This window comes from Furipterus horrens, unplaced genomic scaffold, assembly GCF_987537825.1.
Source record: "Furipterus horrens unplaced genomic scaffold, mFurHor1.1.pri manual_scaffold_5, whole genome shotgun sequence".
NCBI lineage: Eukaryota > Metazoa > Chordata > Mammalia > Chiroptera > Furipteridae > Furipterus > Furipterus horrens.
The window spans coordinates 50,602,148-50,629,328 of record NW_028327175.1 but is presented as its reverse complement, the minus strand read 5'-3'; the positions used below and the strand labels follow the sequence as shown (position 1 = coordinate 50,629,328).

Here is a 27,181-nt window from a genome sequence, read left to right as displayed (position 1 = left end):
TAACCTGTCAGTTGGGTTGATTTGTACATAGAACAGAAACTGGGGGATTATAACCTTCATTAAGAAACAAACAAAAAAAGCCCTCAGCTTGGCTGCTGTACAGGCAGGAGTCCCTACAGATCGAAGACAACTAAAAAAAAAAAGAAGCATCTGCCCTGGTTGGTATGGCTCAGTGGACTGAGCGTTGGTCTGTGAACCAAAGGGTCACCGGTTTGATTCCTAGTCAGGGCACATGCCTGGGCTGCAGATCAGATCTTCAGTTGGGGGCACACAGGAGGCAACCATACATTGATGTTTCTCTCCCTCTCTTTCTCCTTCCCTTCCTCTCTCTCTAAAAATAAATAAATAAATATTTTAAAAAAATAAATAAAATAAAAATAAAAAGAAGCGGTTGTACTCAGGGTTCCCAATCACACAGCTCTCTGCTGGTGTATTTCCTTTTGTGTCTACCTTAACAGCAGCTTCACTGCCTCAGAGCTCCACTTTTAACTGTCTTGACTCAATGCCAACCTGAAGCCAATCTCAAATCTATTCTGTATATTTTTAATATCCCCTGTAGCAGCACCCAACCATGCTAGGCCACCTACCAGTCTGTCCAATTTATTTCCCAAGGTAGCAATTATTATTCTCACTAGTGTTCTGGTTACAAAATTGTTTGGTCTGTTCTAGCCCTATTTTCCCAGAGCCCTATAGTCTGGGCGTACAACTTGCAGAACATAAGGTTGCTCAAGACCACAAATGCTGTAGCAGATTTTCCCAGTTTCAAATAGCTCTTGATTAGTTCTTCAATTAGCTTATATACCCCAAATCTAGGTACCTTATCTGGTAGAAGTCCAGAATCATATCAATTAGTCAATGATGTCTCTCTTGCTCACGCCCTCCTCTACATTCAATCATTCCACACATCCTACCAGTGTTTCTATGCATGGTCTCTCACATCTTTTCCACTTCCTATTTGCCACAACTGAAAGCTTTAACACCTCTCATGTGAATGAATTTAATAGCATTCAAGATATAATCCATCTTTCAGGCCTTCCTTATTCCAAACCAAGCTCCACTAGACCACGACAACTATCTTCCCAAAAATGCAAATCTGATTGTTACTCCTCTATTCTAAAACCTTCAACGGCATTGCACTGTGAACTCAAGGCTCCAAACCACAGCTCCATTTTCATTACACACTGAAACTCCCACTCACTTCACACTGTAGCAGAGGTAAACCACACAAACCATTGAACACACTGCTGGCAAAGAAAGTCAATAAATATTAGCTATTACTGTCACAGATTACCTGGTATTATAGTCAATTCTAAGAATATCATCTCCCTACCCTTGATTTTAAGCATCTTAAGTTTTTGGGGGGTTTCTTTTTTTTTTTTGGTATTATTAGAGACAAGGGTTAAGTGTTGTGTCACTTGACTAGCTGTGAACTTGAGCAAGTTATTTAGCTTTCTGAACCTCAGTAAAACAGTAAAATCAGGGTATTATCCACACCATGGGGGAGTTGAAAAGACTAAATGACATAGCATATGTAGAATGCCTGGAAAAGAAGAGACATCTGTATATACTAATTTTTTTAAGAAGTGTTCATTTAAAGAAGGAGCACAGAACTAATTGTTTGCCATCTTTCTCCCACAAGTAGATAGCTAAAGAGTAGTACTCAAAAAAGTTGGTTTAATGACAAAATGTATCTCTGTTCCTTTGATATAAATGCTTATTCCAAGAACTTAAGATTTAAGTGAGTATTTTTTTATGCTGCTATGCAAAGAAAAAGTTATTAATACAAGACCATACTTTACTTGACATTAACTGACTAATATGAATTATGTTACTAAATTTACTGAGACTCAACATATACCTAGTTCATATGTAGAACTAGAAGTTACTTAGTTTGAATAGTTAATAAAAGTTTAAATTTATAAACATATAAATCCATGCAAAAATAGCTATAATACTTAAAAATTCCATAAAAATTAGTCTAACTGCATACATACATTAAAATCCCATATATAAGATTCTTACATATTCATTCAAAAAATTGGTCTGATTTCATTTATATGACATTTTCACATTACAGCATGACAGTTAAACAGTACCTTAAAGAGTGCAAAAAAGGCATGTTCTACTCAATCTAAGATATTAGATATTTTTCATACTTTTAATATGATATTTATATTAAGCTCCCAAAAGGTAAAACTAAAATTACATTATTATTACCTTATCTTTGGCCTCAGGCAGCGTGATTTCTTTAGGTTCTAAAATTGATATTTCATGAAAAGATGGAACACATCTGACTATATCTGGTACATAGTTCGTATGAAACAATGGCGGCACTGAGTATCTTCTTTCACCTGATAAAGGCACTATGTGGTTAACTATAGTTGGCTCTTGGTGGGGTGAATGGAAACGCTGCCGTTTACCATCAAGAGGAAGGTTTTTCTCATCGCTTAATCTCCTGAAAACAAATAATAAACTTAGTAATTAAAGATATGACTTTGTGATAACATATAGAAAAGAGAACAATTAAGAATATATAAATATAAATATGACAATATTGACTCTTCCAGCAGGGCCACATATTAGCTCTATGTGACTCTTAAAATATCTATTTTCAGCACAGAGATGCCTTAAAAAAACACCCTAGGAAAAATGAGTAGAAATAATGCATATAAAAAAAAACAAACTACATATATACATTAAGGTTAGTCTCCTACTTTTGACCTACCTCAATGTTTTATCTCAGGAGTGAGAAGTTCACAGGAAAAATTCTATTTATAAAACCACTAACAACAAAAGATTCAAACCAACACAAAGAAGATAAAATTAAGTTAACTCAGTGCTGTATAGTAAAAAAAGGCTCTTTTGAGTCCACCTATGTTCTGGCTTATCAATAGGAAATACCAAATTAGGAGATATTTACTTTTATAAAAAAGCTATTATAAGTAGTACTGCTATGAACATAGGGGTGCATAGGTTCTTCTGAATTGGGGTTTCAGGATTCTTTGGGTATAATCTTAGCAATGGAATTGCTGGATCAAAAGGCAGTTCAATTTTTAGTTTTTTGAGGAAGTTCCATACTGTTTTCCATAGTGGCTGCACCAGTCTGCATTCCCACCAACAATGCACTAGGGTTTCCTTTTCTCCACACCCCCATCGGCACTTGGTGTTTGTTCATCTGTTGATGATGGCCATTCTGTAAGGTGGTATCTCATTGTGGTTTTAATTTCATCTCTCTGATGGCTAGTGATGATGAACATTCTTTCATATGTCTACAGACCCTCTGTATGTCCTCTGGAGAAGTGTTTGTTCAGGTCCCTTGCCCATTTTTAACTGGGTTTTCTGTCTTCTTGGTGTTGAGTCATGTAAGTTCTTTATATATTTTGGAGACCAAACCCTTGTCTGAGGTATCACTGGCAAGTATGTTTTCCCATACCATTGTTTTCCTTTTCATCTTGCTGACGTTTTCTTTTGCTGAGCAGAAACTTTTTAGTTTGATGTAGTCCCATTTGTTTATTCTTTCCTTTATTTCCCTCACCTTAGGAAATGTATTGGTGAAAATATTACTATGTGGGATATCTGAAATTTTACTGCCTATGTTTTCTATGATTTTTATGGTGTCACTGCTTACATTTAAGTCTTTCATCCATCTTGAGTTTATTTTGGTATCTAGTATAAGTTGGTGGTCTAGTTTCATTTTTTTTGCAGCACTATTTACAATAGCCAAGTGATGGAAACAGCCTAAGTACCCATCTGTAGATGAGGGGATCAAAAACAGTGGTACATTTACACAATGGAGTACTATGCAGCACAAAGAAAAAAGGAACTCCTACCATTTGCGACAACATGGATGGAACTGGTGAGAATTATGCTTAGCGAAATAAGCCAGGCAACAAAAGACAAGTACCATATGATACCACCTAATACAAGAAACTAATGAACAACACAAATAAATGAGCAAAACTGAACCAGAGGCATGTAAACAAGGAGCAGACTGACAGTGAATGGGCGGGTGGGGGGTGGGGGTGTAGTGGGGCAAGAGGGGAAAAAAGCTAGTCAAGGAACTAGTGTGGATGACCCATGTACACAGACAATGGACAATGGGGTGTGGACTGACTGTGGGAGAAGGGGTGAGGAGGTGGGGGAGCAATGGGAGAAAAGGTGGGACAACTGTAATAGAAAAACAATAAATAAGCTTTTTTTTTAAGTAAGCTTGAAAAAAAGCTATTAAAGATACTGGGCAAGTAAAAAAATTGAAAATGAACTACATTTCAGATAATATATATTGTTACTGTTAAATTTCTTGGACACAATCAATGTATTTTGGTTATTTAGGAAAATATCATTGTTTTTAGAAGGAATGCACTGATATGTATTGGGGTAAAGTCAAATGATGTAAAGAACTTCCATACGGTTCAGAAAAAAATGTGGCAATAGGGAGAGAAAGAGGAAGAAATAAACAACAATGTACTAAAACTTTAATTGAATAATTTAGGTTAATGAAATATAGGTGTTCATTTATTATTCTTTACATTTTTTCTGGAGGCTTAAAATTTAAAAAAATAAAAGACAAGGAAAAATATTATTAAATGTGATTATTTGTTGAAAAAAAGAAATTACTTCATTGATATATTAAGTTGTTCATGTAGGTAATACTTTATGCCATAGGAAATGGTCCAATTTCTTTCAAGCTCTAAAATTCTACTAGCCATAGAAACCTGAAGTTTTTTATTATAATACTCCTTTGGGACTTTGCCAATTTCTCTCTCCTTGACAGACCTACAAATAACTGGAACTCCTATACACCTGTTCACTAAAAGTGAACAGTGCCAAAAACATAAGCATACTTAATATTTTTTTAAACATTAAAAGTAATTTAGAGCTTTATGTTTTGAATATCTTCTATTGAGAATGTCAATTTTAGTTTTTAAAATATGCATAACAATAAACTAATGGAATTTATTTTCATTCATGATTCACAAACTGGCTGTCAGGGTAATTTCTAAAAATTAAAAATCTGAATAAAATCAATACTTTTAGCATCATTATATAGCTTTCCACAGTGACAACTTTGAAAAACAACTCAGTGCCCTTAAACATGGGATCCAGAAGCAGACCACCTAGGTTCATACCACAGTGATGCCTATTTTACTTAAATAACTCATTGCTTAACCTCTGTGTGCTTCAGCTTTTTCCTCAAGAGAAGTAGGTTAATAGTACCTACATCATAAAGTGCTGTGAAACTTAATCAAATTATTATTTGTGAAGTCCTTAGAACAATGTCAACTCTATAATTCAATCATATAATTCTTAGGTAGTGTTATATTTAACTGGACACAAAAATTATGAAATATTTATATAGGCTTTAAATAGGAACATCTATCAAGTACTGCCAAATCATATTTTAATAATTACCTCTAAAGCTCTATTATAATTACTTTGTGTTACATTAATTTATTTTAATCAAACTGGTTTAAAATTAATTGGCTCTTGACTTCTCTATAGAAAGATTTAGGTAGAAATTTTCATAATAATAATACTTATCATGGACCGTTACCTGTATAAGATTTAGATAAACCAAACAGTAGTAAACTATACTAGAAAGAAAGTGGTATGGGCTGAATTGTGTTCCCCTCACAAGTCATATGTTTAAGCCCTAACACCCAGTATCTCAAAATGTGACTGTATTTGGACATATGGACTTTAAAGAGGTCATTAGTTCTAATCCAGTATCACGAATGTCCTAGAAGAAGAGATAGAACACAGAAAACAGACACAGGGATGACCATGTGAGAACACAGAAAGAAGGCAGCCATCTATAAGCCAAGGAGGAAAGCGTCAGAGTAAGCCAAACCTGCCAACACCTTGATCTTGGAATTGTAGACTCTATAATTGTGAGAAAACAAATTTCTGTTGTTTAAGCCAACCAGTCTGTTGTACTTTGTTATGGCAACACTAGCATACAAATACAGAAAGCCATGTGATTCAGTTAAAAAATCAAATTAAAAGTAGTTTTCTGAAGAAATATAGCATCAGTCCATCTAAAACTCACAATGGCAGGAATAAGTCAACAAAGTATCCCTAAAGTTCTTTAAATACTATGTAGAACTTTTAAAATTCTGTAACAGGACTGATTACACAGATCCCAGGAAAAAACTTTAGGGCACAATGTCCAAACAATTTTAACTAAAGATACACACTGTTATACAGGTCTAAGAAATGCAAATTTTTTCTTTTAAAGTAAGTACTTACTTCCTTCCTCGAAATAATGGGGAAGCTGAAGTCTGTATTGGACTGATATTTCCATATGTCAACTGCTGTAATGACACAGCTCTAGACAAACTACCAAAAACAAAGAAAAGTAGTAATAAACATTTTTGTCTTAAAATTTTTTTTCAGAAAAAATATTTTACTGACCAAAAGAAAACAAGTCATAATGACATTTTTCTCTAACTTCTAATGTTTCATATAAAAGGGTTGCATCAGGTAGAAAAAACAATTTACAAATGATGTAGGCAAAAATATTTCCATACTTACTCTACACTTTGAAAGTTGAACTGGGCGTCTACAAGCTGCTGGTGTGAATAAAGAGTTGGTGACAGAGCGAAGAAGTTATTATGTTGTTGATAGCTTGGAATGAAAGGTGGGCGACCCAAAATTGAGTTTGGGAACATGCTCTTGTTCACTAGAAGCGAGCATGTATTCTTCCACCTAGAATAGTTTTAAAAGACAAATTATTATAGCTTAAAGATACTGAACTCTTTGGTAACTGGTATTCACTATTGAAAACAATTAGTTACAAAGTTATGAATTTCATTTGCAGTTACTTTTCAAAGTTTAAACAGATCTCTTAACTCATACTATAGGTAACAAAAAATGTACTAATAAATCGGTTTAAATCTAGATTAACCACAGTATTATTGAAAATGGTAGCACAATATACGTAACTTTCAAAATTTCTGAAGAATGTCCCTAAATTTATCCTAATATCAGTAAGTCTTTTAGAAATCAAGTTAACACAACATACTCCGATAATAAAAAGGAAACTACCCAAGAGAAACACTTAATGAAACTCTACAGTCTTACACTTACTACTAATATAATTTACATAAAGGTATAAGCCATCATATGAAATCTAGTTCCTATGATTGAGACCTCATAGAGCTAATCAAACAAGGGAAATAATTTGTATTGCCTAATAACTTTTATAAAATTGTAAGATTCCCTTCAAACTCTAAATAACTTACATAAAGGACTTTCAATAAAGGGGCTTATTCCACAAGAATGGGGAAAACTTGTGTACAAAGCAATCACAACCACTCACTGACCCAGGCAGGAGTCTAGATATTTATTCCTTAGCAATGCCTCATCCCGAAAGGCTACAAACTTACAAAGAGTAGGGTAAGGTAACAAACTGAAAACAAGTATTAAACCTACAAAGTAAAAATAATCCCGAGCCCATCTTCCAAAGCAGGAAATTAGAAAACTCATTTTTTTAATAACTGAGAAAGAAACCATGTAATATAGGAACCAGAGAAGCTATATAACATAGTAACAGGTTTCCACACACACACACAAAAAAAACAATTCAAGCCTGCTAACAACTACAGTAAGGCCTACTACTGAATTACCCTCCTTTGCACACAGAGCTTCCAATTAGATGCTTCCAATTAGATTGCTAATAGCTCTCACTTAAAACAGACATCATGGATGCCAGAAAGAAAGAAAAAAAAACACACCAAAATACTCCTTAACTAATGAAAAAACACTGTATATACAGAACAAGACTATGTTGTTTAAAAAACAGAAAGAGCTTTTGTAAACTACAAAACTGAAAGTGGAGATATCCAGCAGAAAGTTAAGAGATAACATTGAGAAAACCTCTTAGAAGGAACAAAAAGTAAAAACTGATGAGGGCAGAAAGGAAGCAAGATAATAGGAGAAAATAAAACAACCTCAAACTATGTGGTCCAACATCCAACATAAAAGAAGCTCCAGGAAGAACAGAGAAAATACAAAAAAAGAAATTACCAAATAAATTTTTAAAATTTCCAAGACTGAAGAACACCAATCCTTACGTTTAAAGAATCCAGTGCATACAAAGCATGATTTTTTAAAAATTAATATCAAGCATATTATAGTGAAATTTTAGAATTTTAGGATATCAAAAAAAGCTTATAAAATGTTGCAGTGGAAAATGTTATACGTAAAAGGCTGGTAATCAAAATGGCTTTAAAACAACAGTAGAAACCACAAGACAATGAAGTCAATGCCTTCAAGTCTCTGAAGAAAATGCTCTCAAGCTATAATTCTATACCCAGCTATACTATTAATGCAACAGTGATTAAAAAAAACTTTTTAGACATGTAAATTATCAAAAAAGAAAAAGAAAACCTGGAATCTAGGAAAAGGAAGATACAAGAAATGGCACAGGCAAAGTAAATTCCCCAGTATGATGGTAAAGGGAAGCTAACAGCTTCAATTAGAGTAGAACAGAGGGCTTTCAAGAAGATATCCAAGGAGAAAACAAAGGTTAACTGGTATATTACTTGATGTATTTGATGAAAGAGCAGTTCTGCTGACAGAGCAGAAATAATTATAGGAACAGAAAAGCAGCAAGTTAAAAATAAAAGAAATTGCTAAACTACAGAAAAAAAACACACTCAAAGGGTCATATAAAAGAAGTAAATATAATCAGTTACCTATTATACTAGGTTCCTACAACACAAACAGTGAATATAGAAATTATAATATATTTACATCATTTATTACATATTGTATTTAAAGATACATGTATTTCTATATTATACTATATGTTATATATAAGAGGGGACCCACAAAATCCAGAATCATCTTCTGGAGAGTGGGCCCCTTGTAGTATAGGTTCCCCCACTAGGTGAGTGTTTTAAGAACCCATCTTTATCAGTGTACCAGCTGGTGGTGTTGTGAGAGGCTACATTCAGTTTCAGTGAATTTTTTTGAAGACTCTTTCAATGCACTTGCCCATTTCATGATGGGTGACTTATGAGCACACCTGCACACACTGTACTCAATGTTTAGCAGTTTTTGACCAAAAATGGCATGACCCCCATGCCACCTTCCTCCCTACTCACCCAATCTCGCCCCAAGTGACTTTTTTTGCTTGTTTCCCCAGGTGAAAAAAGTCCTCAAAGGGAAACTTTTGCCGATGCAGAAAAGGTGAAACAAAAAACAGTAAAAGCACTAAAAGGCATCAAAACCGATAAGTTAAAAAACTGTTTTGAGCAGTCGCGATAGGTGTATTGCATCAAATTAAGAGTATTTTGAAGGTAACTAAAGTTTACACATGTAAGAATAAATATACAACTTTTTAGAAATACAACTTTTTAGAAATAAACTCTGGGGTTTTGGGGGTCCCCACTCATATTTATGTTTATATACATCACAATTTATGATGGCAGAGTACATAAAGGTGCTAAATCTTCATTTTAATCCAAAGAATAAAGTATAAAAGTTTTTTTAGAATAAAGGAAAAGAACATTAAAGCAACTAAAAAAAATAAGATACTTGCTTCTGGGGATTAAGACAAGATGGCTGGAAAAACTGAAGCAAGAGACAACAGAAGAGAAAGATCTGTCATCAATCAATCAATCAATCAATCAATCATATACACTTTGTCCCTTGTATGTTAACTCTGTAAGATTAAAATCCCCTAGGCCGGTCATAGATAGTGAGATTCACCAGTCCTGAGTTCAAACAGATTTTGGACAAGAGCCTCGGACCACCAGTAGATCTCATCCCAAGTGCCTGACTCTAATTGGAACAAAAGACAAATGTTACCACCAGAAAAAGTTTGTCAACTTTCTTCAGCAGGCCTTTATCTCGTATTATAGGTTTTTTAAAAAAAAGTAATCCTATCAAATATAACACACTGTACTCATTTTAACTGCTCAGAGGAAATGGAAAATAGCTTGAACTAAGCAGTATTCCAGAGAATCCCTATTAAAACTACACTCAATAATCATAGAATGGCAGGTTCAAGAATGGCAGCTAATGCTTTATTCTCCCTTTCCCTGGGGTCGCACTTTCTTGGCCTTCTTTACTCTGCTTCACTGATGCAAATCCACATAAAACATAATTCCTGTTTCATATAATTCCTCAGAAAATGGCATTAAATACAAGTCATTATAGTAACAAATTTTGCTTAATATGTCATTTTGTTAAAATATAGATACTATAAGTATAGGTGTGGTCAACAAAGGATGGAAATTTGTATTCAGAAAAACTAGAATTAAAGTGTTCTATTTCAGGTTTATTTAAATCAGTTCATAGTTAAAATTCTATGACACTCTGTTTATAGCTATAAATAACAAAGGGTGGGGCAAAAGTAGGCTTAGAGTTGTTCCCATAGAAAATAATACAATAATAACACAATAAAGTGTTTAGCATACTCACAACTGTAAACACTGTATATCTGTTTTTCTTCAAGACCCAAATAAAGTCATATACTCATGCATTCAGATTTGAAGACTGAAAATGACTTAATAGCCTAGACCTCACTTATTCTTATTCTGTACCTGGTCAGATCCAGACTAAGAATAAGTCAAAAGATGTCCTGTGGCCCAGTAGTACTCAACAAAGCTAATGGCCAAATTAGGCAAGGCTTAAAAGCTTAGATTGATTCCCTAGCCAAAAGTTTACAATAGGGTAAATACTGAGTTCAACCCGGGCCAAATTTCCAGATAAGCACTAAAATTGTTGGAGCCTCTCCAAACAAAATATTGGTCAGGTTCTCCTCAGTATGAATCTTAGCTTCCAGGCCTGGCTCTTACCAGGTCAGCTCTCAAGGTAAAGAAAAACATTCCTAGGGAATATAACCAATGGCCTTCGATGCTCCCCAACATAGGTATCCTACATGACTACCTAGGGATAAGGAAGTAAATCAAAAGCCCATTAATTTCAATTCCTCTTTGTAACATTTTTTCTAATACATTTAACTCTGATTTTTATGACAATAAAAATGTCACCAAAATAACAATCTATCATAAACATTATAAGGGATCATTTTCTAAACAGAATAGTTTCAGCAAAACTATTATGATATCATAATTAAGGGGACCTCCACAGCATTTCAAATAGTTTTCTTCATATCCTGAATGAAAGGCTTTAATAAGTAGATAATAATCTGTATATATAACACTACTTCACATTATCTGTGGAAACAAGTATAGGAAATTTTATAACAAATAAAATCCAGATATTGGTGGCACCCTAATTTTCTTAGCTTGAAAGTTTGTATCTCAATCAGTACTTGACTATAAAATGGAATAATCTAGGTAAATTTTGAACTGTTTTAAAAATGCTTTAGTTCTGGCTTTAAGGAATCTTAAACATTGCTTCTTGACTAAGATTTAACCAATGGGAAACTATAGAGGTTTATTTGTAAATAATCATACAGGAGACAAGCTGTAGCAGATTAGCTTACGAAGTAATTTCTAGTGCTGTGGTGTTTCATCCTGGACTTTACAACCTGGAATTTGTCTTAAACTTGAACTCTCCTGCAAAGAATTAGAGAACACCCAAGGTTATCATAAGTCCTTCATCAGGATTCTCTGGAAAGCAGAATCTACCTAGTATAAAACTCAGCACTGTAGAGGTTAAATCAAGTTATCGCTTCACTTTGTCCAAATGCCTTTGACCTATCCCCTAAACTCACTTCTTTTTTCAACAGTGCAAAAAGTCCAATTCCTAAATCCTGCTCACCTACTGTGAAAACCACCTGCAGGTTTTGAAAAGGACACTCCTTTTTATTAAGAATTAGATTCCATCCAAGTGCTGAAAAAATAATCTAGTCACATAGTTTGAAATGGACATTTCTTAAATGACCTGTTTCTCATGGAGTCTATCTGCAACATCATTTCCAGATCAGACTTAATTGGGGAATATCACACCAACAAAGTAATTACTATTATCGGATACCAGTACATACAGTAGAAAGAGCCTTTTGGCTGTTAATCAGTACATGTTAATGCCTTGTGATAATAAACCATACAATAAGATGGCACTTACAAAAATTTTATGTTACCTGTAATACAAACACACAAACTTAGTGTTCAGTAAGGATCTCTTTTCTCACAAAATCATATACTACACATTTGTTAACGAGTCGCCATGTTAACTTGGGTTTTACAGTTTGTTTCTTTTTGGTTCACCCTATTGGTATATGCAAACTAAATAAACAACTGCTATTTTAAACAAAAAGCTGAGAGGGCTAAAACAAGATAGGATACTTGGGTAATTCGGAAGTTGTGAGACACAAAAATCCCTCGTATTCTGAACTAGAGATGAAGAGCCCACCCACAAAGGCTGAGCGGGGTGGGGTGGGGGGCAGAATATGCAATAATCTTAACAGTCCTAATCTGTGCGCTTTATTGTAGAGTGAAGAACTAAGTAAGGCAAGAGGCAAAGTCATACCCATTTAAACCATCCTTTGAAACACCATGTAGGATCGCAGGACAACCTTTCTCTTTTGGTCCTACACTGAGGAAGGGTTACGAGGAAAAGAAACGAGTGAAAAGAATAAAAGGTCCTAATCTTCTTCATAAAGTACAGCAGCGTAGGGGTCGCCCATAAGTCTGGGAAAAGATATTGCCAGAATCTCCCACGCAAAACAAAACAGTACAGTTTTTTAAAAGTTCCCAGCGCCCCGCCCTCGACCTGGGCCAACAGGGTGCGTCCCACTATGAAACCCCTAACTCACAGGTGTCCTTGGGGCAGGGCCTACCGGCACTGCCCGCACAGGAGCTCCAAAGCCGGAGCAGCGATGGACCCGGGCGCTCGGTCGCAGCTTTCGCCTGAGCCAAAAGAGGTAGTGGCCCGCGGAATGGCTAGGCCCGGATCCGGATCCGGATGACGTTCTAAATCCCGGACTCGGCGGCTGGGGAGGAGAGACACGAGAAAAGGCAGAGCCGGCAAACGTGTAAGAGGTGAAAGGCGGTGGCAAGAGGCGGAAGACCAAAGAATCGCCCAAAAAGCGGTGTATAAAGCCCTGTCAGAAACACCCGGAAGACCGACGTGACCCCGGAAGGGAAGAGCAGGGAGAGAAGTCACACTTCCGGCATCACCCCACCTCCACCTCGCCTCTTGCGAGCGCTTTGCTATAGTGCGCAGGCGCACGTCTGCTGGGGTACATGCTTGGCAAGTGATAGTAGCTGTTTCGTAGTGAGCTCGTTGGGAAAGGGATAGGACTAACTACCCTGGAACTGGAGAACTAAGCAATCGGCGGAGGACAGCCTACTCACGCATAGCAGTTCTTGCTCTGATAAACATTTTGTACTGGTCCTTGGTGTCTCAGGCGGATGGCTCCTCCCCACAGAAGCTTTTCTAAACCCAGGTTTCCCTCTGTCTTCTGCACCGATCTGTCTTAAGCTTTGTCGTTCTCTGCCGTTGCCCCCGTCGCCCGCCAGTGAACTGAAAGCTGCTTGAGCATCAAAATCCCTTATTTACTGCTTAAGCTTGAACTCAGAACCTTGCCCATAATAATAGCTGACGTTCCTTAATTCAAGATATTTAAGATTTTTTCTCGAGTGAGGTTTAATGGTTGTGAAAACATCTAAGTTGTTGAATCTATTAACAATATTCTTTATTGTCCGCTCAATATCTATAAAGTCTCCCCTTCTCTCATTCCTCAAATTGGTAGCGTGTGTCATCTCTTTTTTCCGAGGCTTATCAACTTTACTAATCTCAAATCTCAAAGCCAGCTTTTGTTTTCATAGGTTTTCTTATGGTTTTTGTTTTCTATTTCATTTATTTGTGCTGTTATGTTTTTTCCTTACTTATGCCTTTTTTTTTTTTAGTTTTTAAATTAATTTTGTTTCTTTTTTATTAAATTTATTGGGGTGGCATCGATTAATAAAATGATATAGGTTTCAGGGGTATAAGTCTGTAATACTAATTTTATAGTTTCTTGAAAACTAAGGTCAATGATTAGGGATGGTTCTTTTGTAATATAAATATTTGGTGGGATGTGTTCCTCAAAGTACTGCTTTAGCTGCATCTCACACATTCTGATATATTATGTTTTTATTTTTCTTCATTTCAAAATACTTCCTAATTTCCCTAAAGATTTTTCTTTGACCCACAGGTTAGTTGTATGTTATGTAGTCTCCAGATACTGAGGTATTTTCCAGCTCTCTTTTTGTTATTGATTTCTAATTTAATTCCATTATGATCAGATAATATACTTTGTATAATTTGCATCATTTTAATTTATTGAGACTTGTTCTGTGGCCCAGAATATAATCTGTCTTGTTAAGTGTTCAGTGTGCATTTAAAATGAATGTTGTATTCTGCAGTTGCTGGATGAAATGTTCTACAGACGTCAATCACATCAAGTTGGTTGATCCTACTGTTCAAATTTTTGAAATTTTAGGGAATTTAGAACATACTAATTTTCTGTCTACTTAATCTATTAATTATTAAGAGAAGAGTATTAAACTATCTGATTGTAATTATGGCTTATTCTAGTTATCCTTGTTATCTGTTTTTGCTTCATGTGTTTTGAAGCTCTGCTGTTAGTTGTGTAAATTTTTAGAATTGTCCTGTCATTTAGATTAATATGTCCTTAATGAAATTGATTGTGAAAATTATTTTGTCATTGTGAAATGATCCATTTTATAAATGACCCACTTTATTTTAGTAATAGTCTTTGCTCTAAAGTGTACTTTATCTGGTGATAATACAGCCACTCCAGCTTTCTTTTTTATAGTGTTAACATGGTATATTTTTAAAGGAAAAGGTAATTCCAATTCTACAAAAGTCCTCCAGAAAATGGAAGAAGAGGAAATACTTTCCAGTTCATTCTCTAAGGCCAGCATTATTCTGATATCCAAACCCAAGATGTTACAAGAAGAGAAAATACAGGCCAATTTCCTCATAAATATAGATCCAAAAATCTTTAACAAAATTCTAGCTATTTTTATTTCACAATATATAAAAAAGATAATACATCATGTCCAAATAGGAGCTTATCCCAGGAATGCTAGGTTGAATTAACATTGGAAAATCAAACAATATAATTCACCATATTAACGAATGCTATGAAAGTAAAACTATGATTTTTCCAATATATGCAGCAAAAGCATTGTACAAGGCTAATATCTAACCCTAGTAATACAGAGAAACTTCCTCAACTTATTAAAAAGCATCTATAATAAACAACATACTTAACAGTAAAGAACTGAATGCTTTAGAAGAGACAAGACAAGGATATGGGCACTCACCATTTCTATAACATTGTACTAGGGGAGTTCTAGCCTATACAATACACCAAGAAACAGAACTAAAACCCATCCAAATTAGAAAGAAGAAGTAAAACTGGCTTAATTTGCAGATGGCATGATCTATGGTGAAAATCATATATAATTTACAAAAAGCTACCAGAACTAATAAATGAGGTGAACAACACTACAGGATATAAAAATTACAATGCAACAGTTTTTATTTGTGTTATACTAACGACAAACAATCTGAAATTGAAAATGGCAACAAAAATATGAAATACTTAAAAATAAGTTTGAGAAAAGATATACAAGTTGTACACAGAAAACTTTAAATATACTACCAAAAATTTAAGACACAAACTGACAGAAGGGCCATATCACGGGTCAGAAAACTCAATATTGTAAAATGTCATTTCTTCCCCACATTGATCAATAGATTCAGCACAATTCCAGTCAAAATCCAAGTAGGTTTTCTTTGGTGATTGACCAAGTAATTCCAAATTTGCATAGAAATCGCTCTGACTCTTGTAGCTCAGTGGGTTGGGCATCATCCTGCAAATGGAAAGGTCACCGGTTGGATTCGTGATCAGGGGTTAGAGGCTGGGTCCCTGGTTGGGGGCATGCAAGTGGCAACAAACTGATCGATATTTCTCTCCATCCCTTCCTCTCTAAAAATAAAGTAATTAATTAATTTTAAAATAAAAAAATTTATATGGGAATGCAAAGGACCTAGAAAAGCCAAAACAACTTTGAAGAAAAAAAAAAAAAACCCAAGTTGGAGAACTTGCACTATATTGCCTGAGCTCAATATTTATTATAAACTTACATTAATTCAGGTGGTTTAGAATTGATGTAAAGGAAACAGATGAAACTGGATTGAGAGTTCCAAAAAGTCCCATATATAATCAACTGATCTTCAACAAAGGAAAAAGGCAGTTAAGTGAAAGAAAAGATTTTTCAGCTAATAATGCTGGAACATCTGGATATCCTAGACAAAAATAAAATTTCATACTACATGTGAAAATACAAAATTGATCATAGATCTAAATATAAAACTTTAATCTTCTGAGGGGAAAAAAAAACAGGAAAATATTTGTGACCAAAGGCTAGGCAAAGATTTCTTGGATATGATACCTAAAGAAAAAAAAGAAAGTGATAAATTGAACTTGGTCAAAATTAAGTACTTCTTTTCAAGAGACACTTAAAATTGAAAAGACTAGGGCTTCCAGTCAGGATGGAGGTGTAGGTAAACACACCTCGCCTCCTTGCACAACTACAGAAAAAAATACAACTAGATCTCAAAACAAATAACACCCAGACTGTCAGAAAATCAAGCTATATGGAATCCAACAAGCAAGGATTTAAAGAAGCTACATTCATCCAGATGACTAGGAGAGACAGAGACTGGAGATGGGATGGAGAGGCGCGGAGATGCGGTATGGTGCAGAGAGGCGACAGAATGGGTGGTCCCACATTCACATGTAATAGATGAAAATCCAGAGGGTTACCTTGAGAGCGAGGGATCCCAGCCCCAAGCCAGGCCACACAGCCCAGGGTTCCAGCACCAGAAAGATTAATACCCATAACTTCTGGCTGTACAAATCAATAGGGGTTGGGGCAGCAGAAGAAACTGCTGGATTTGCAGGAGACTGCACTTAAAGGGTCAGCACTGACTTAGAACTTATACAGATCCACCCTCTCTGGGATTCAGTAACAGGGCAACAACTGGAAGGGTACCACTTACATATGGGGAGAAAATGAAGTGACTGGAAATAGGGCGAGTGCTGGGCAAGCCCCCAGAAGCCAGACGTTGGCATTGTCCTCTCTCTGAGCCCTCCCCACAGCAGCCACAAAATGGTGAAGTGGATTGCCCAACCCTGGCAATTACCTAAGGCTCCACCCCACACAATTTACAGGTGTCTTTTCCAAAATAGGCCACATTACTCAGGCAGGGAGTCAAAGCTGCTCTACAGAAACAAACACAGGGAGGCTGCTAAATTGAGGAGACAAAGAAATATGACTCAAATGGAAGAACAGAACAGGATCCCAGAAAAAGAACTAAACAAAATGAAGATAACCAAGCTATCAGATGCTTTGGAAAATGCTTTGGCAGTTTCTTTAAAAGTTTGACATGGATTTACATTTGACCTGAGCGTTCCACTCCTAGGTATTTTTCCAAAAGAAATTAAAGCATATGTCCATACAAAGACTTGTACACAAATATTCATAGCAACTGTGTTCATGATAGGCAAAAACTGGAAACAAAGTAAATGTTCATCAATAGGTAAATGAATAAACAATTCATGATGTTTTCATACAATAGAATACCAATCAAAATAAAAATTAACTATTGAAACACATGCATCATGAATGAATCTCAAAATAATCATGAAAGAATCAGACAAAAATAGTGTATATTGTATAATCCCTTTTATATAAAATTCCAGAAGATGCAAATTAACCTTTAGTGAGAAAAAGGAAAAGTCATTGGTAGCCTGGAAAATAAAAGAGTGAGGTAGAGGGCTGAGTAGGGCAGAAGGAAGAAATTGTACAAGAATACAAGGAAACTTTGGGAAATACTACTCATGTTTATTATCCTGATTTTTGTGATAGTTTCATTTGTATATTTATATGTAAAAACATGTGAAGTTTATTATGTGTCCATTATATCTCAAAACAGTTTTTTTTTAATTTTTTAAAGAAAATAAAATATATTGGGCCATGTTGCACTTTGAATGAATCTTTTATACTGTGCATGATTTTAGCATCTGACAGTGGTCAATTGGAAATATTGGTTCACTGAGTTATGCACATCTTCTAATATTAACACATTTCATCCTGTGCTATGAAAAAAAAATCATATTTGGGCCCTGGCCAGGTAGCTCAGTTGGTTAGAGCATTATCCTGGCACATCAAGGTTGCAGGTTCAATCCCTGGTCAGGGCACATAAAAATTAACCAATTAATGCATAAATAAATGGAACAACAAAATGATATTTCTCTCTCAAATCAATTAATTTTTAAAGTATATTTTATTGATTATGTTGTTATAGTTTTCCCAATTTTTTCCCTTTGCTCCACTCTGCCCAGTACCCCCTTCCCTCCAGCAATCCCACCCCCCTTAGTTCATGTCCATGGGTTGTGCATATGAATTCTTTGGCTTCACCCTTTCCTATATTATTCTTAACTTCCCCCTGTCTGTTTTGTACCAACCAATTATGCTTCTTAATTTCTGCACCATTTCCCCATTTCTCCTCCTTCCCCCTCCCAGCTGATAACCATCCAAATGATCCCCATACCTATGATTCTGTTCCTATTCTGGTTTGCTTCATTGGATTTTGTTTTTATTTTTTAGATTCAGTTGTTGACAGTTGTGAGTTTGTTGTCATTTTAATGTTCATAATTTTGATCTTCTTTTTCTTAAGTAAGTCCCTTTGACATTTCATATAATAATGGCGTGTTGATGATGAATTCCTTTAGCTTTACCTTGTCTGGGAAGCTCTTTGTCTGCCCTTCCATTCTAAATGATAGCTTTGCTGGATAGAGTAATCTTGGTTGTAAGTCCTTGCTTTTCATCACACTGAATACTTCTTGCCTGCAAGGTTTTTTTTTGAGAAATCAACTTATAGTCTTACAGGCACCCCTTTTTAGGTAACTCTGCTCTTCACTTGCTGCTTTTAAGATTCTCCCTTTATCTTGAACCTTTGGCATTTTAATTGTGTTGTGTCTTGGTGTGGTCCTCCTTGAGTCTAGCTTGTTTGGGACTCTCTGTGCTTCCTGGACTTGTATGTATATTTCCTTCATCAAATTTGGGAAGTTTTCCTTCATTATTTTTTCACTTAAGCTTTCAATTTGTTGCTCTTCTTCTCCTTTTGGCACCCCTATGATTCATATGTTGGTATGTTTAAAGTTGTTCCAGAGGTTCCTAAGCCTCTCCTCCTTTTTTTCAGTTTTTGTCTCCTCATTCTGTACTTGTTGTCTGTTTTTTTCTTCCTTATGTTCCAAATCATTGATTTGAACCTTCGTCTCCTTCCCTTCACCATTGGTTTTGTGTGGATTTTCCTTCGTTTCATTTAGTATAGCCTTCCCTTCTTCCCTTATGCATCCACCATGCTTAAGCATACCTGTCAAGCCTGTGAGCATCTTTATCACCAGTGTTTTGAACTCTACGTCTGTTAGGTTGGCTATCTCCTTGTCACTTAGTTCTCCCACTGGAACCTTGATCCGTTCCATTTTTTGGGTCATACTTCTTCGTCTCCACATCTTGACAGGCTCCTATGTGGCACCTGTTACATTGGGAAAGAGCAGAGCCTTAGGTATTTGTCAGTACAGGGCGACCCATTTTACTACGTTGTGGCGCTGTGTGGTGGGGAGGGGTCTGAAGGAACAATGCCACTTCCTCAGCACTCGCCCCTTTTCCAGGAACTTCTCCCACTTCCATATGGGACTGGCGTCCCTCTAGTTGTTGTCCTGGCTGTCATTCCCAGGGTGGGTGGGTCTGTAGACATTCTAGGACAATGGGGCCCTTTAAACAAACGAACTCTGCCGAGAGACCAGCAGTTTCTGCCTCCACCCCAACCTCCACTGGTCTGCACAGTCAAACGAATTGAGGCTTTATTTTTCCTGGTGCTGGAACTGTGAGCTGTGAAGTCTGGTCTGCTGCTGGGAGTGCTCCCCAGGTGTCCCTTCCCACTTTTTAAAATGTGTGACTGCACTGTGCCCTGGCTTGCCACTGCCACCACTGCTGCCACCACCACACCGTGTCCTCTCCATCCCAGCTCCACCCCTCCTACCTGTCTGGATGAGTATTTCTTCTTTATATCTTTGTTTGTTGGACTTCCATGCAGCTCGATTTTCTGGAACTTATGGTTGTCTCTAGTTTTGAGGTAGTTGTATTCCTTCTTGGTTGTGGAGGGAGACGCAGTGTGTCTGTCTAAGCCTCCATCTTGGCCGGAAGTCTAATTGGCATCTTAATCTCAAATCAATTTTTAAAAATCGTATTTGTTAATATACTTTCAATCTCATCAGAATAATCTAGATACACAGAAGCTGTCAAGATCGGTGTTGCTGCAACTTTTACAAAATACATATTTTTTGAAAGCTCAATTATATCAGTGACAACAAACACTATCATTTGTTTTTGTCCAAACTGATAATTCCACATCATTTATTTTTGAGAAAATATTTGCCAGTTATCCAAATCTAAATAACCAGTTTGTTGTTAGTAGATATGTTAATTAAAATGTAAAAAGGAGCTAGTTCAGCTTGTAACTCAAATGATCCATAAGGCACTTTTTGTTGAGACAAATATACCATGTTTTTTGCTTCACAAGATACACCTTTTTCCCCCCAGAAGTGAGGGGGAAATGTCTGTGCATCTCATGGAGCAAATATCGCATTATAGACCATGATGTGTATTACTTGACCTGTCAGCAGCAGTGACAGCTGTTAGAAGAGAAAGCAGTGGGCCCACGTGAAACCCCTGGGGACGCTTAAATGTCCCACTTTACTCCTGAATCTCGGGGTGTCTGGTCAGTATGAAGATAGCGAAGAAAGTGATATCAGTCATTGTGAGCAACTGAGCTTCATAAATTCTAACATGCAGTGATGAGTTCTTGGGGTTCCCAGAAAATTAGAAGAGTACTTGAACCTTAAAGTCTCTCCTCATTTGTTAGTGACAGTGATGATGGTTCTTAATATCGCTGTTGACTGCTGTTCACTTTACATGGTTGAAATATTATTCTTATATATTTTATTAAATACTTTACTACACCATTTTGTTCAGAATTTTTTTTCTTGTTTTTCTTCTCTAAACGTAGGTGCGTCTTATGGTCAGGTGCATCTTATAGTGTGAAAAATACGGTAGTTCTTTGGTACACAATAGAAGTGCCTCATGAGTACTTCCTATTTTTTCACATACAAAATATTTTCAAAGATGTGAATTTAAGGGTCAATATTTAATCAAGTTAATAATTTTACTCCTTCATTAAAAACATTCTTAAATAAAATTTTTTGAACTGCAAGAGAATGGTAATGAAGATTACAGAACTGTTGATTTGTGCTAGTGGTCTTCAACTGGAGGTAATGTTGCCCTCAGAGGACATTTAGCAACCACCTGCAGACATTTTGGGTTGTTATAACTTGAGAATAGGCCTGGTTGCTACTGGGATGCTGCTAAACATCCTAATAATGCACAGATAGCCCCCACAAAAAGTATTATCAAGCCCAATAGTCAATTGTGTGAATATAGCGAATTTTGTTTATTCATCAGATGATGGGCATTTGAGCTGTTTCCATTTTTGGCTATTATGAATAATGCTGCAACAAGCATTCATGTATAAGTTTCTGTATAAACATATGTCTTCAACTATCTGGGTTATATACCCAGGACTGAAATATCTAGGTCATATCATAACCCTGTGCTTAATTTTTTGAGGAACTGCCAACTCTTTTCCAACATGGCTGCACTATTTACATTTTCGCTAGCAGTGTATGAGTTTTCCAATTTCTCCACATACCTGTCAGCACTTGTTATTTGATTATTGCGATCTTAATGGATGTGAAGTAGTATCTTGTGGTCTGCAGTGATTTGCTTTGTAACCATCAAAGCAGATGTTAAAACAATGAAAAAGGTAAATAAATTCATAGTGTTATTATGAAAATAATTTTGACCTCATGAATCCTGAAAATATCTGTGGATCACACTTTGAAAATGTCTAGTGCATGGTATAGCAGAACACCTAGAAGAATTTATAGTAGAGAGATTTATTGGGAGCTTATTATGTGCCAGGCACCATGCCAGGCACTTTATGTAAATTATGTCTTATAATCTGGATAACTTTTTTTAAGATTGCTACCTGTGTTATCCCCACTGCCCAGATGAGAAAACTGAGTCTCAGTGAAGTCAAGGAACTTTCTCAGTGTCCCACAAATAATTCCCAAAACAAGCTTTAAATCTAGATAGCCTGAGTCCAGCACTCTGCCTCTTCCCCTAGCATAGTATAGGCCCTTCCTGCACTTAACCTCCAAGTTTGGGGCAGAGTCAGGGAAGAAGGGCAGCAGTAAGGGACTTCGGGGCTTTTGATAAAGTTGTTCTTGTGATTATTTTGTATTTGGTGTGTGATTGTTGTCTTGAGTTCTTCTGTGATGTGGAATAATCTACAACTTCTAGGTTCCTTTATTCTTGCTTTATTAGTTTAACATCCTAATTCTCCTTTCTCTAAACTTTCCGCTATATCTGATGAAATTTTTGCTTTCTGGAAAAGAGATGGGGCAGGGAAACAAGTCATTCAGAGAGAAGCTGATAATCACCAGTCTACACAGGTCTCTTGGCACAGAAGAGAGAGTTTTCAGAATCTACCTACTGAAGAAACTGGGAAGAATTTACAACCAGGTGCTGGGTGCACTCCTTTTTTTGTGCATAAGTGTACTTGAGTACATTCAAAAATTCATCTTCAGGGTTTCACCACTTTTGTTTAAGCTTCGATATATTAAAAATAAAGGTGCAACCTCTTCCTAAAACAAATAAAATGATATAAAGATGCTCAGGTGAAAATACCATTAAGCTGAAATCTGCAATTTCTACTTCAGTGTGGGACTGCAATGGCTTGTTTTGGATGTGGTAATGTGTGGACTAGGATAGAGAGTATATAAAAACAATGACAACTATTGCGCTTTGTACCTGTTACATGCTATCTCCTCTGGTGCAGCTGTGTATCTTGGGGATGTGGTGGCAAACAAGGCCAACCAAGTCCTTACCCTCATGTAGCTTACATTTCAGAGAGAATAGCCTTTACAAATTTAGAAACAAAAATTTAATTTTAATGGTGATAACTGAACCCTGGCTGGGTAGCTTAGTCGATAAGAGTGGCATCCATGATACCCCAAATTTGCCAGTTTGATCCTGGGGTCAGGCTACATACAGGAATCAAACAATGAGTGCATAAATTAGTGGAACGACAAATCTATGTTTCTCTCTCTCTCTCTCTCCCTCTCTCCCTCCCTCCTATCCTCTCTCTCTCTCTAAAATCAATTTTTTTAATGGCAATTGGTAACTGAGAAAAGGAAAATACATGTTTCTGTAAGAGCAAATAACCTGGGACCTAACCTATTCCAGAGAACGTGATGGCTATAGACGTGTGCTGCTCATATCTTCTGTATGGGGAGCATAGTTGACTGAAACCTCAGCTGCTCCCTCTCTGGATCTACTAATCATAATTTGGAGCTGAAGCCATGTGTCTCATGAGCTGCGAAAGGCCAATGACTGAGCGCAGCAGTAAACTAGTGCAGCCCAGTACTGCAAAACTCAGGACTACTCCAATGGACAAATTTGACTTTGGAACCCCTCATTGGCCTAGACAAAACTTTCCCAGAATAGTGTTGCAGTCTTTCTACCCAATTCTCCTTCCTTCTACCTCTCCTTCAGACTTCCATTGGAGCCTGAGGCTTTTCCTGTTTACTCTTATTTCTTAACCCTTCATCTCCCACAGTAATCTCCTTCAATAAATCTCTTGCTTGTTTAATCCCATTTTAACATTCACTTCTTGGAGGACCTGAACTAACACAGCAGCTTTCCCTGAGAAAAATGCCATTTAAGCTGAGACCTAAAGGAGTAAAAGTTAGTTAGAACCTTGGCACAGTGCCTGGCACATGGTTAGTGCTCAGTAAATATCACTCAACTAAATGGAATAAAAAGTTCTTTATGTATGGCATATAATTATTCCTCATGAACAATTTTACAAAAAAGAGTTCTATTATTGTCCCTATTTTACAAATGACAAAAGCAAGGTTCAGAGCTGTAAAGTAGTATGTCCAAGGTCAGCCAGTAGTTGAAAAATATAGCTAAAACAAACTTAGACTTGTTTGTTTCCAAGCCTGTGATTTTTAATTGCTTAACTACCAAGTTATACTGGCTCCCTCCAGAGGAATTGAAAATAAGCTTTGAAAAGAAAATATCTTTAATATAATTATTTTTAATTCATAATTAATCCAAAGGCCACTGCCTTGTCTAAAAACAGGGCAGAGACATCTAGAATCACCCTATTGATGTTTATGAAAGACATGAGTTAACAAGAAAAGATTTCATTAATGGAGTCTATGTTGTAAGGATGGTTCTATAGAGAAACTGAAAGATATTCTAGTAAATTTCTTTTCTTTAAGTTATACCATATGGACTTACACAAATGTTTTTCTAATTAGGAAGGAGTGACTGAAACCAGAGTTATAAGATAGATTCAGATGATTACTATAGTATTAAAATGCTTTAAACTTATCAACTTCTCACTTCCCTGTGTGATCCTTCTTCTCATGTCATGGGCACACTTTCATTCTTCCATATGCAATTTGAGAACACATACTAGCTATCAAGTTAAACAGTGTTTCTGGGAATTCAACATACACTACTCTATAAAATCTATCTCTAATGAGTTTATTGTAGAACAATCTCAGCGAATGATTATGGAGTATTATAACTAAAACAAAGTTTAGCAATTATCCCTGCTCCTCATTTTACATGTAAGAAAACAATTGGCTGTATTAAAGATACAAAAGGAAATAAATTAATATGTACTAGTCACTTTAAGTAGATGAGAATGGAATTTCAACTTTGATATGGTCCTAGAATAGACAACACAATCAGTGAAGGCAATTGAAAATTCTACATAAATACACTATGAATATGTTTCTCTATTTATTCATCTAGATGGAGGCCTTAGAAATTTCAAGTTGAAATTACTGCCCAAGGTTCTCATGCTTTCAAAAATTACTATAATAAAATATAAATTTTAGTAGGAATTTGCTCACAGTGATAAATGACTGATTTGGTGGGGTGGGGAGTTAGCCAAATTTATTGCTTTCTATGATTATAAAAGTAATGAAAGCTATTTGGAGAAATTTTGAAAACTACAGAAATGTATTATGAAATAAATAAAAAATTTAAATTTATAAGATATAATATAACTAAAGTCAGTGAGCCCGGAAGTTGCCTTTTAAAGGGTTAATTTTATGAGACAAAAATAAGAATTAAAATAAGTGCCATCCAATATTTCAATTTTTGTCATCACAAATGTTTGTTTAACAGCTATGATTCAACATGGGCCAGATTAATATCACAGTCTTTAACATTTATTACTTTGAAAACTAGAGAATGTACAATGTAAGACGATATTCTAAGAGATTCAAAGTAGAAGATAAGTTCTATGAATAAAAAATCTTTCTTAATGGTAGATTCCAAATAACTAGGTAGAATAACTGCAATTTAAATGAGTCAATTAGATCACTCTCACCCCACAAAAAAAACCTAATTTTTTTCACTGACCCAGTAGTCACTTTTTAAATAGCATTTGATTTAGCTGAGTTCTGAAGTTGTATGGCTATGTAGGCTTTTCAAAGTTAGGCAAAGGTTAACAAATTCTAGAGAAATGTAAAAGAATAAAGTCAGTGGAATAAGCCCTGGCTAGGGTGGTTCAGTGGATTGAGTGAACCAAAAGGTTGCCGGTGTGACTCCCAGTCAGAGCACATGCCTGGATTGCAGGCCAGGTCCCCAGATGGGAAAACATAAGAGGCAATTGCACACTGGTGTTTCTCTTCCTCTCTTTCTCCCTCCTTTCTCCTCTCTCTAAAAATAAATAAATAAAATATTTTAAAAAAATCAATATCACAAACACTTCTTTACAAAGTTCATCAGTAAAAATTTGTTTCACATTTACATTTCTTGATCATTTTTTGTTTCTTTCCAGGAATGTTTCATCACTCATTAATTCATTTTTTCATTCATTTATTCAGTCAGCCATTCAGTCAATCAACACATATTTACTGAGCACCCATTATTTTCCAGATTCTTTTCTAGGCAAATAGTTACAACTTCAGTGTAACTATTTGGGAGGTGGAGGGTGGTAATAATGAAGACCTGAAATCAAGAGACAGTTATTTAGAAAAGAAACCCAAAGTTCAAAACCAAGCAAGCAGTATGTAAATAAGATTAAACTTAAAAACAGGCAGGAAAATTGTTTTCAAGAACAAGGGCTTCATTCAAAAGAATCTTCCCTCAAAATAAAAAGTGAAGAAAGTGTCTGGGGAAAAAAAAGTTGTACAGAAGGGTAATTCTCATAAATATCAGAAGCTAATGCTTTGATTTCTAAATTTTTGTATTTGTATTCTGTCTAACTTTATAGCACACCTTCTTCTCTTAAAAATTTCTTCTTATGAGTTCCACTCACAGAAGAAGTTTTCAGGGTAATGCTAACCAGATGGCTTTTTCTAATCTTCCCCAGGGAAAAAAAAAGAAAAAAAGTAGGATTTGAAAGTAACACTGCCACCTACAAGTAAGTACTTTGAAAAGAAAAAGAATGACTGAAATTCCAATCATCTGGGTAAATGTCCAAGCTGCCAGAAATCTAAGAATAAGGCTTTGCAGTAAAGCTTCTGATTTAGAGAAAATAGAAATATAATTAAAATAAAATAAGAAAAGAAAAATAACTTCAAATCTTGGCACCCTTGTCATACAAAAAGTCTATTTGCTATGCATTTTGTCTCCATATTAATTGCATCTTTCCAGTCATGTAAGATCATTGGCCGAGTTACTGTAACATCTCTGTATCTCACTTTCCTTACCTGCATGGGGATATTTAATAGCATTTACCTCTTTGTTGTGAAAATTAAATTCTTAGTTTTTATTAAGAATGGCTAAACTTCAAATAAAATTGAATATATATATATCCTGTGACCTAGCAATTCCACTCTTAAGTATATACAGTATTCCCTCACTTATCATGAGTATTACATTCTAGACTCTCCCCCCCAACCCCCGCACTAGGTGAAAATCCATGAAGTAGGAACCTTATATTTATTTTAGTATTTATATATATATTTAAGGCTTTATAAACCCTTCCCACACACTTATAAACCATTCCCAGTCCTTTATTAACC

At 35.8% G+C, this 27,181-nt stretch overlaps 1 protein-coding gene across 2 annotated transcripts in view; it reads right to left on the bottom strand.

Moving 5' to 3' along the window:
- TENT2 (terminal nucleotidyltransferase 2) overlaps positions 1-13,079 on the bottom strand; it is a 61,155-nt gene extending 48,076 nt beyond the window's left edge. Inside the window, exons 1-4 of one of the 2 annotated variants that reach the window (XM_090276418.1) lie at positions 12,737-13,079; positions 6,535-6,708; positions 6,250-6,339; positions 2,218-2,455 (exon numbers count right to left, since the gene is read on the bottom strand). In XM_090276418.1, the coding sequence (XP_090132544.1) occupies positions 2,218-2,455; positions 6,250-6,339; positions 6,535-6,671 (465 nt within the window). In that variant the 5' untranslated portion in view covers positions 6,672-6,708; positions 12,737-13,079. Of the gene's footprint in view, positions 1-2,217; positions 2,456-6,249; positions 6,340-6,534; positions 6,709-12,736 lie in introns of those variants that run through there. The other variant, XM_090276417.1, reaches the window with a different exon arrangement.
- Between the last annotated feature and the right edge of the window lie 14,102 nt (positions 13,080-27,181).